At 41.6% G+C, this 11,872-nt stretch overlaps 1 protein-coding gene across 2 annotated transcripts in view; it reads right to left on the bottom strand.

Moving 5' to 3' along the window:
* Positions 1-1,561: 1,561 nt before the first annotated feature.
* EIF3A (eukaryotic translation initiation factor 3 subunit A) overlaps positions 1,562-11,872 on the bottom strand; it is a 541,057-nt gene continuing 530,746 nt past the window's right edge. For both annotated transcript variants that reach the window (XM_069239244.1, XM_069239245.1), the window contains exon 22: positions 1,562-3,218. In XM_069239244.1, coding sequence (XP_069095345.1) covers positions 3,022-3,218 — 197 coding nt within the window. In that variant the 3' untranslated portion in view covers positions 1,562-3,021. The remainder of the gene's footprint in view (positions 3,219-11,872) is intronic.

The raw sequence follows: 11,872 nt of genomic DNA, 5'->3' as shown, positions 1-11,872 counted from the left end.
GTTAAGATTCAACATATTATAGAGAGTAGGTCCGTAGAACAATAATACTTGTCAAAGCCAACGTTACAGCACCAAGTATTTAAATAACCAACTCAGATAGTTTGAGGGGATTCCGCATGTCATAAGACTACAGACACCGGCAGGGCAAGTCCATATCTAGGATAATGGAAAAAAAACGGAATGTGAATCCCTATAGGATCACTAAGTGACACCAAAGTAAGCCGAACATTGCAAGAAAGAGAGGTACTGAGCACAAACTAAATATCTATCTTATCCAAACCTTATAAAACAAAACAAATGTTTTCTAATTCAGTAACGCCACAGAGCAACCTACAGTGCTACGGAATAGATAAAACATAAGTGGGAATGAGGGTCCTCCAGCAAGTCGTAAAAACGACAAGCAAAAAGCCAGAAAGAAGACGGCAGCATTAGGCAAAGCACAACTTAGTAACAAAAAATTGTGTCCATATGAACTTTATTGTGCCCCAAAGGTAAGTGGCTCCAGAGTACACATCTGGTAATAACTAGCAAATCCCAACAGCTACATATAATTGCATGTCTGATCTGAAAACCAAACAGCTTCCCCAAACAACAAGACAAGCCACAAATCGTTAATGTTGTAGGAGGCGCGGCGTCCCAAGTCAAGGAACCTGGCGTCATTAGTTATCCGGTGTAAAGTATCCAGCAGACACCGAAAACGGACTGGTACATGAACCTCATTGGAAGCTGTTGGGAAAGGGGTGGCCATGTTAGTATAGTGCTACCTCCAAACAGAGACTAAGTAAACTGAGTAAACATGAGTCCCGTCCCTGACCGAATCCTGTGAATAAAAATAAATTATACTTTAAAAGAGAGCCATTTCATATTGCGGGAGGAAGTTGGATCAAGTAAAAAGGCCACTTGGGAAACAGAGCTTACTGGTGGTATGAGTAGTGGAGCAATTAGTATGTAAATGTCGCACCATAGCACATATGCAGGGCCCCGGGTGTAGGTAGAACAAATGCATAGTGATAGACTCTTGGGTCACGCATCTTGTTTTTCTTACTCGACCTGGAGACTTTTTTTTTCAACTTCACCTTAGACTTCCTTCACCAATTGCAATTGCTCTATCAGATCATTCTCATAATTTAAATCTGAACGGCATCCAAATATGTTATAACAGTGTTCCTTCACTTAGTCTACTACGAACCAACGGATAAAAGGGAAAGGTCATCTCGGTCGCCACTCAACATCCAGAGCTCTAACTACATCTTCAGCTGTCACTGGAATGAAGGGCCACTAGAACCTCAGGAGCAGATTCAACAAGCATGAGATTGGCTGGTGCTGTGGATAGGCGGTATCATGTCACCTACTCATTGTGACTAGTAGAAGGCTGCTGGACTGCTTTACTTTCTAATCATTTATGGGGGCAAGACGCAGCTGGGGGCTGTTAACAGGGATAGATCTTCACTGTCACTGAAAATACCAAATATCCTTAGGATCTGATCTAAGTGGCTTCTGCTTATGTTGGTGTCCTACAGCAAGTAAAACCGAATTACAAAATTGACACAAAAATAAGATCGTCAATTATTTCATTCTTTTATTTATCATTAAGGAAAAAAGCAGCAACTACTGTATTGGCGTCAATAAGATAAAATATTGAGGTTTATTACCAAACATCAGAATTGATGTCAACACAGCCATCACCACAAAATGCTTATCAGAAAGGAACGCAGTTTACTTCCAGTACAAAGAGGAAGGCGATGAGGTGCAGATAGTTAAATGTCTCTTGAAAACTGCACATTTTAAATATGTCAATATCGTATAAATTCTTGAAAGCAGTAATGGAATCAAGACCATAAGGTATCTCTTAGCAAAAACACATGTACCACACTATCCCGCTCAAATTTTGATTAAAAAAAACATGGGAATGGCTTTCCAGTCCTGTGGTGGCTGAAATCTGAATTCCAACACCTGAGACAACAGACCTTGAAAGAGAAGCCACATTTATAGCAGATAATGTAAAGAATGTCTACATAGGTCGAAAGCTATACTGTTCTGATATCATTTTTATATTCTAAAAGAATGGCGCTCCTATCATTTAAACTGCTGATCTCTTGCAAATGAAATGTTATCAGTCGGCATAATGGTGTCTGATCTCCAAACATGCTAAACTTGTTCGGGTAACCAACAAGGCATTTGCCTTTAACAGGGCTCAGTACTATAAATTCTATGGGGTAGTCTACAGGCACACAGTTTGATAAAAAAGATGGAGACACGTTTTACATGCAGAATTGAGCCCAACTTTACCAATAAAAGCACCAATATCCTGCTGTGTCAGCTTTAACTTTAAAACATCCTGTTACTGGTATCCCCTTCATTACAAAAACCCCAAATAGAATTCTAAGTACCAGAATGTCTCAAATGAAAAAAGAAAAGGATATGTAATCAGGATAGCCCCTCGGTGCATCACACAAACAGTGGCCTCATTTTTTCACAAACACTCATGGCTGAAGATAATTTAAAGACACCAAACTACAATTAGTCCAAGATTTGTTTATGGCGTTCATACTACAAATAAGGAAAGAGCACAACTCTCCTATTTTCATAAAACAAACTAGGAAATTGAAGTCATCTGCACCACCCTACCCTCCACATGTGAGCCGATCTGATTTATTATTATAAGGAATATCAAGGATCTTTTGGTCATTATGAATAAGAAAAGCAATAGATTGCTAAGAATACCTGCTGGGTTTCACTCTGCAATTTTAGTTTACAACCTGGTGATCAGTAAAACAGACATTAGGGGAGTTCAGGACACAATTTTGGATTCTATACAACTTTCGAAGACGCCGGAGTGACAGGAGTTTTACATGTTGCTTCTGCATGATCGATTTATGTTGCAGTTATAGGTCTTATGGTCTCTTCTTTTCATGAAAGAAAGCAAATTCAAACCACTTGCTAAATACTCTCTAATTGAGAATCCCTTGATGCTCAACAAAATGTCTGGGTGCTGACGGACATGGGTGGCTCCTTCCAAGATTAACGGCGCACAGTGGTCCAGCCGTCATCATCTGCCTCAGTCTTTATTCGACGAGGGGCTTCTCGCTCCTTGTCTGGTCTCCAAGAGCTTTTTTCCTTCTCACTATCCTTTTCAGGTTCTTTTGATGAAGGCAATACTCGCCGAGGGGTGTCAAGTTCTTCTCGTTCATCCTTATCGCTTCGGCGCCACACACTCGCTAAAAATAAAAATAGTTGTGAGCTGTTGTTGTACTACTTAGTAGTTTGTTACATTCAAATTCCAACGGATAATATTGGGTGTGTTTATTCTAAAAGCATTCCCAAGGGTAAAGATTCTTAGCACAGTAGCGTTAAAACGGATACCAATTGTGATCCTAGTTGGAGAAAGCATGTGCCTCTTGAGCTTATACAACTGATCGCCTGTTACAACAAATCCCCAATTATCTATCAATTACAGATGAATATCAGTGAGTTTTTGTTTACAGCATGAGGCAATTAGTACATCAAAATAAAAAACAAACATAAAAAAATTAAATATATATTATAGGTATCCACAAACTAGAGTCCAATTGTCAAGACTAGCAAGCAACAATACTCTGCAGTGTTACTTTGGCAAAATGATTTACATCTTGACTTAGCAATCATTTTAAATGTTAGTGGTGCTATTATTAATAACGCTCAAGTCTCCCACACTTCACTTCTAAGGTCCTTGCTTAAGTAGATGTCCCTTCAGTCTCTCTGATTCCTCCACTTACCCTTCTGCGCTTTCTATCACATCAGTTATCTTATTCTGCAAATAGAAGTGGGGCCTTTTTTTACTGGCCAGGAAGGAGTACAGGTACAAACATGAGGATTGTATGCTTGGAGGTGCTAGAGGGCTAAGAACGCAGGATTTACCATCTTGAGATTTCGGCACTTGCATCACGGCTCGATCAGTCCTATGGACAGAAAATCCATCAGGCCAGTTTAGCGCTTGTGTAACCCAGGAGCAGATAGGCAACCCTTGTAACAGGATTGTTAAAGCAGAAATTAGATACTACTGCAAGATCACTGAAATGTCAAGGGACTACTTTCTAGACTGACTACCAAGGGACGTGGGGCTGCATATCTAAAGTTTATTCATGGGGTTGATGGGGGATGGTGTGTGGATAAAACATCTAGTTCAAGTAGTGCATGCTCCATTTATCATCCACTTACGGTAAGTATGGAAACATGCTTAGATAACTTCAATATGATTTTATGGCATCAAGATTATTAGTTCCGACCTTAGCACAGAGCAAATTTGCAAGTGATACAATGTATCACTGCTCTACATCAGAGTCCTTGGAGTGCTTTTGCGATTGTTGCACAATGAAAATGCATCGAGGGCAGTGGCAGGACAGGTACTTGAGACTATTGGTGTCAAAAGCCATATCCAAGGACACACAGGGACAGCCAAGTCTGTGAAGCCAGATGTTCATGCATGTAGAAATAATGCAATCCATGGAAAATGGGGTATAAGTACATAGGCACAGGAGTATCTTCAGTCTCTTCTGAAAAAGGTTTGATGCATTAAAGTCAGGATACATTGGCCACACAGCCTCTAGAAAAAATAAGGAGGTAAATAAAGGCTGAACACAATATGTCTACCTCAAATAGAGAAGGAACAAATGCTGTGGGGCTGGGCGATCAGCAATGGAGTGGACAGCTCTGTGGAAAAACTGCCAAGGATGCAGAACAAGCAGGCAGACGCTCTCAGCCACTTTCTAGCAGATAGCCACATAGTGGGCCACATATGATTGACAGTCACTGAAGGAATGATGCTGCAATGCAAGGCTCGGGCATACAAGCTTCTCACAATCCTGACTCAGAATTTAAGATACCAACCTTTGGGGTGGCACGTAAGGGATCAAGCAGATCTGTAGAGCAGAGTTTCGCAGTCTCTGCTACTAAAAACTTCTCACACCAGTTTACCCCGCGAATCCTTCAGCAACATATTTTGTTGAGCAGTAGGGACATAGCCCTTATCGCATAAAAAGGAGACAACAGATTTCACCTCTGGCCGTCACCTTCCAGGCGTGCAGAGCTCACTGAATGAAAATGTCAACACTGATTATGCTACAGGTCCAATTTATGTCCAGTATTGAGGACAAATTACTTTTCAAAATGCCAATCGAGTTCAAAGTGCACAGCAAACATTGGATGTACGAAATCACATTGAAAAGTATTATCTTGAATGCCCTCAGTTTCACTGCAACTATTTGGAGGTGGCATTGCTACCTTCCTGTTTGTGGATTATAAAAATCTAGTTACTTATCTGTAAATTCCAGTCCTCTGGTTTTAGTGTTTCATAGATTTACATGCTTCAGTCAATCTTCACCATCAGACCTGAAATACCTGAGAATTATAAATAGTAATGAACAGTGTTAAACGGCCATAGGCTCAAACAGGTTATTTAAAAAAAAAAAATAATTCGTAGCGCATTCACCACATCTGAAATAATCTCAATGCCATCCGATGATTTAAATGTACTGAGCACTGTACGCCCACTAAAGGCAACCAAGCCACTATTATTAGCGCACATGTGAATGATAAAATAATTCAGCTAATAAGCTTCAAATTCAGCGGACCAGGGTGTTGCATATGAATTTATTAAAGATGCTGAAGATGGACAACTGAGCTGTAGGTAATTCGTTTCCTCTCCGGCACTGAAGCTTTCCAAGAGACATATGCTTGAATCGAAAAGCGAGCTGTCAAATTTTGTAAAAGGTGTGAAGTAGGCTCACTGTTAAAATAAGAGTGCAGGATTGCTTATCCAACTGAAGTTCGTAGTGAAAATGAAATTCAGATAGTAGATGATTGCCTTCCTGTTCTTCGATGTTGCAACACAAAAGACAGATTCCTGAGAGAGACTCCTAGTGAATTACACTCTTGCCGAGATACTTCTGGTTGGGTGTGCAGTCACTTTACCTCCTAAACCATGCTTTGCTTTGTTGTGGCACAAAGCTATGCAAGGCTGATAGCCAACGTACAATGCCATACTTTGCTAAGGTAAGGCCCACGCCTGGGCATAAGAAGGAAAGGAGGGCTTGCCTTGAAGTCCTCAAGCCTTTGTTCTTGTGTAAATTAAATTTGAAAACAACCACGAACACAGAACGAGTGTAGTGCTTTTTCTGCTGATGCAGAAAGACTGGTAGAGAAAGAACAGAGCAGAACAGGTTCATTCAGATGGAATACCGATGGTACTTTCGGTATGAATATAGGATTAGTTAGTAGTGTGTCTATTTTTGGTCAAGGGCAGGTATGTTTCTTTGATTGTTAACACCTGCAGTTTCGCCCACACTCCTGGGAAGTCCAGGTAAAAAGGAGTGCTGTTTTTCATTTCTTATTTATGTGTAAGCTGAAAATGGAGCAACATCAGTTTGCTGAGCAACCGTGTTCATGGAACTAAAATCTCAAAACTATGGAAAAGCTCGGAATATTATTTTATGACTTGTTTAACAACCTTTTAAAAAACTGGGATGAGAGTCCAAGGTCATTCTCAACTTGGATACTGTAGCCAGATGGACATTGATGGAGGAGCATTTCAAGCGTTTTTCACCCAAACTCGTGAAATACAGCAGAGTTTGATGTGGCTCAAATGAAATAAGATTCAGAACGTTCCCAGTCTATCAGACAAACCAAAAAGCTTCCACTTTGCACTAACAGATTTTCAGTGGAAGGTTCACATACTTAATCCTGAATGGGTTTTCAGAGTTTGTGATCTAGGTGGTCAGGAACCAGGCCATGCGGCTCAGTGATTTGAGCTTGTGATGCAGCAGCCGCTGTATCTGGAAAGGAGACTAGGAAGCATCTTCGGCACTATAGGAGAATGTGTGCACTATAGGAGGATGCGTGGACAACTTGAGTAATTCAATGTACCAGAACTGTGATGCTCTGGCCAGAATGAGGAATGAAAATGTCACTTACCCAGTGTACATCTGTTCGTGGCATTAGTCGCTGCAGATTCACATGTTTGGCACAGTCCGCTGCCTGGTGTTGGGCTCGGAGTATTACAAGTTGTTTTTCTTCGAAGAAGTCTTTTTGGTCACGGGACCGAAGGACTCCTCCCTCTTCGGCTCCATTGCGCATGGGCGTCGACTCCATCTTAGATTGTTTTCCCCGCAGAGGGTGAGGATGGAGTTGTTTGCTATAAATAGTGCCCATGCAATGGAGTGAATATGTATGTACGTTAAGAGTTTATAATAATTATTTACAAATGTACAGAACTTTAAGATTTATGATCTACTTCTAAACGGCTACAGGCTTCCCGGGGAGGTGGGAGGGTACATGTGAATCTGCAGCGACTAATGCCACGAACAGATGTACACTGGGTAAGTGACATTTTCAGTTCGATGGCATATGTCGCTGCAGATACACATGTTTGGCACAGACTGTAAAGCAGTTACCTCCCCTAAAAGCGGTGGTTTAGCCTGTAGGAGTTGAAGTAGTCTGGAATAATGTTCTTAGTACAGCTTGGCCCACTGTAGCTTGTTGTGCATTTAGTACGTCTACACAGTAGTGTTTAGTAAACGTATGAGGCGTAGACCAGGTTGCAGCCTTACATATTTCGCTCATAGGAATGTTTCCTAGAAAGGCCATTGTAGCACCTTTCTTTCTGGTTGAGTGTGCCTTTGGTGTAATAGGCAATTCTCTTTTGGCTTTAAGATAGCATGTTTGAATACATCTGACTATCCATCTAGCAATGCCTTGTTTAGAGATTGGATTTCCTATGTGTGGTTTTTGAAAAGCTATGAACAGTTGTTTTGTTTTCCTGATTAGCTTTGTTCTGTCAATGTAATACATTAGTGCTCTTTTGATGTCTAATGTATGTAGTGCCCTTTCAGCCACAGAATTTGGTTGTGGGAAGAACACTGGCAATTCTACTGTTTGATTCAAATGGAATGGTGAGATTACTTTTGGCAGAAATTTTGGATTTGTTCTTAGAACTATTTTATTGTTGTGTATTTGAATAAATGGTTCTTGTATGGTAAATGCCTGTATTTCACTTACTCTTCTGAGGGATGTGATTGCAATGAGAAATGCGACCTTCCAAGTTAGATATTGCATTTCACAAGAATGCATGGGCTCGAAAGGTGGACCCATGAGTCTTGTTAAGACAATGTTGAGGTTCCATGAAGGAACAGGTGGTGTTCTTGGTGGTATGATTCTCTTTAAGCCTTCCATAAACGCTTTAATGACTGGTATTCTAAATAGTGAAGTTGAATGAGTAATTTGCAGGTAAGCTGATATTGCGGTGAGATGTATCTTTATGGAAGAGAAAGCTAGATTTGATTTTTGCAAATGTAGTAAATATCCTACTATATCTTTTGGAGATGCGTGTAATGGCTGAATTTGATTATTCTGGCAGTAATACACGAATCTTTTCCACTTATTTGCATAGCAGTGTCTAGTGGTAGGTTTCCTAGCTTGTCTTATGACCTCCATACATTCTTGTGTGAGGTCTAAGTGTCCGAATTCTAGGATTTCAGGAGCCAAATTGCTAGATTCAAAGATTCTGGATTTGGATGTCTGATCTGTTGTTTGTGTTGTGTTAACAGATCTGGTCTGTTGGGTAGTTTGACATGAGGTACTACTGACAGGTCTAGTAGTGTTGTGTACCAAGGTTGCCTTGCCCATGTTGGTGCTATTAGTATGAGTTTGAGCTTGTTTTGACTCAATCTGTTTACTAGATATGGAAGGAGAGGGAGAGGGGGAAAAGCGTACGCAAAGATCCCTGACCAGTTCATCCATAGAGCATTGCCTTGGGATTGATCTTGTGGGTACCTGGATGCGAAGTTTTGGCATTTTGAGTTTTCCTTTGTTGCAAATAGATCTATTTGAGGTGTCCCCCACATGTGAAAGTAATTGTTTAGTATTTGGGGGTGAATTTCCCATTCGTGGGTTTGTTGGTGATCTCGAGAGAGATTGTCTGCCAACTGGTTCTGAATCCCTGGAATAAATTATGCTATTAGGCGAATGTGTTTGTGAATCGCCCAATGCCATATTTTTTGTGTTAGGAGGCACAACTGTGTCGAGTGTGTCCCTCCTTGCTTGTTTAGATAATACATTGTTGTCATGTTGTCTGTTTTGACAAGAATGTATTTTTGGGTTATTATGGGTTGAAATGCTTTTAGCGCCAGAAATACTGCTAACATTTCTAAGTGATTTATGTGAAAACTGCCTCTGATGTATGTCCCATTGTCCTTGGATGCTGTGTTGATTGAGGTGTGCTCCCCACCCTGTCATGGAAGCATCTGTCGTTATGACGTATTGTGGCACTGGGTCTTGGAAAGGCCGCCCTCGGTTTAAATTTGTACTGTTCCACCATAGAAGCGAGATGTATGTTTGGCGATCTATCAACACCAGATCTAGAAGTTGACCCTGTGCTTGTGACCATTGTGATGCTAGGCACTGTTGTAAGGGCCGCATGTGCAATCTTGCGCGTTTGGGACAATGGCTATGCATGAAGACATCATGCCTAGGAGTTTCATTACCATTCTGACTTGTATCTTTTGTGTTGGATACATGACCTGTATTACCTTGTGAAATGTTTGAACCCTTTGTGGACTTGGAGTGGCTATCCCCTTTGCTGTGTTGATTGTCGCTCCTAAGTATTGCTGTGTTTGACACAGCAAAAGGTGTGACTTCGCGTAGTTGATGGAGAAACCTAGCTTGTGAAGGGTTTGTATGACATATTTTGTGTGCTGTGAACACTGTCTTAGCGTGTTGGTTTTGATTAACCAGTCGTCTAAGTAGGGGAACACATGTATTTGCTGCCTTCTGATATGTGCAGCTACTACTGCCAGGCATTTTGTAAAAACTCTTGGCGCAGTTGTTATTCCGAATGGCAACACTTTGAATTGGTAATGTATTCCTTGGAATACGAACCTTAGGTATTTCCTGTGTGAAGGATGTATTGGTATATGGAAATACGTGTCTTTTAGATCTAACGTTGTCATGTAGTCTTGCTGTTTGAGCAGTGGGATTACGTCTTGTAACGGGACCATGTGAAAGTGGTCTGATTTGATGTAGGTATTTAGTGTTCTGAGATCTAGTATTGGTCTCAGAGTTTTGTCCTTTTTGGGCATTAGAAAGTACAGTGAGTAAACTCCTGTGTTTTTTTTGTAGATTTGGTACTAATTCTATTGCGTCCTTCTGTAGCAATGCTTGAACTTCTAGTCCTAGAAGATCTATATGTTGTTTTGACATAGTGTGTTTTCGGTGGGATGTTTGGAGGAAATTGGAGAAATTCTATGCAATAACCATGCTGGATAATTGCTAAGACCCAAGTGTCTGTTATTTCCTCCCAAAGTTTGTAAAATTGGCTTAGTCTTCCCCCCACAGGTGTTATGTGATGGGGTTGTGTGACTTGTGAGTCACTGTTTATTTTGAGGAGTTTTGGGGCCTTGGATTTTTCCTCGATTTCTTGGGAATTGGCCCCCTCTATATTGCCCCGAAAACCTCCCCTCTGATATTGACCCTGGTAAGTAGGCCTTGTTTGTGAGGTTGTGGTTTCTGTGGGTTGACCTCGAAACCCTCCCCGAAAAGGTGTTTTCCGAAATGTGCCTCTGCTCTGCGGGGAGTAGAGTGCGCCCATGGCTTTGGCTGTATCGGTGTCTTTTTTGAGTTTCTCAATGGCAGTGTCTACCTCCGGCCCAAACAATTGCTGTTCATTAAATGGCATATTGAGCACAGCTTGTTGGATTTCCGGCTTGAACCCTGAAGTGCGCAGCCATGCGTGCCTTCGTATCGTGATTGCAGTGTTTGTTGTCCTTGCAGCTGTATCTGCTGCATCCATGGAAGACCGTATCTGATTATTTGAGATACTTTGTCCCTCTTCCACCACCTGTTGCGCTCTTTTTTGGAACTCCTTGGGTAAGTGTTCGATGAAATGTTGTATTTCATCCCAATGAGCTCTGTCGTATCTTGCCAAAAGTGCTTGTGAATTGGCAATACGCCATTGATTTGCTGCTTGTGCTGCAACCCTTTTTCCCGCAGCATCAAATTTGCGGCTCTCCTTGTCTGGAGGTGGTGCGTCTCCTGAGGTATGAGAGTTGGCTCTGTTACGAGCTGCCCCGACAACTACTGAATCTGGTGTTAGTTGTGTTGTAATATAGATTGGATCTGTTGGCGGTGGCTTGTACTTTTTCTCCACCCTTGGAGTTATGGCTCTGCCTTTAACTGGATCCTGAAATATTTGTTTTGAATGTCTTAGCATTCCTGGGAGCATGGGAAGGCTTTGGTACTGGCTATGGGTGGAGGATAGGGTGTTAAAGAGAAAGTCATCCTCAATTGGTTCAGAATGTAGGGTGACGTTGTGAAATTCGGCTGCCCTTGCGACCACCTGTGAGTAGGATGTACTGTCCTCAGGTGGTGACGGTTTTGTAAGATAGGAGTCTGGGCTGTTGTCAGACACTGGAGCATCGTAAAGGTCCCATGCATCGGGATCATCCTGACTCATTGTGGTATGAGCTGGTGAGTGCATCAGTGGTGGAGTTGTTGGTGGTGATGCATGTGTTGATGGTGGTGGAGAAGGTGGTGGGGTTGTTTTCCTAGCCACCTTTGCTTGTGGTTGCTTGTCCTTTTGTTGAAAGGCAAGTTTCCTTTTAATTTTGATTGGGGGAAGAGTGGTTATCTTCCCTGTGTCCTCATGAATATGAAGCCTCCTTTGCTCGTAATCAGGCTCTACAGCTTGAAGCTCCTCTCCAAAACTATGTAATTGGGAGGTTAATCCTTGTTCCTCTGTATAGGAACTAGTTTTCGGCTCCGAGGCTGGATGTTTCGGAACCGAAACCTTTTCGGAAGTCTTTTTAGGCTCCGAAGAAACCTTCTTTGCTTTCGGCGTGGTGTC

Source organism: Pleurodeles waltl, chromosome 6 (assembly GCF_031143425.1).
Source record: "Pleurodeles waltl isolate 20211129_DDA chromosome 6, aPleWal1.hap1.20221129, whole genome shotgun sequence".
Classification (NCBI taxonomy): Eukaryota; Metazoa; Chordata; class Amphibia; order Caudata; family Salamandridae; genus Pleurodeles; species Pleurodeles waltl.
Note: the sequence above shows the minus strand (reverse complement) of the source record. Positions and strands in the feature narration are given on the sequence as shown.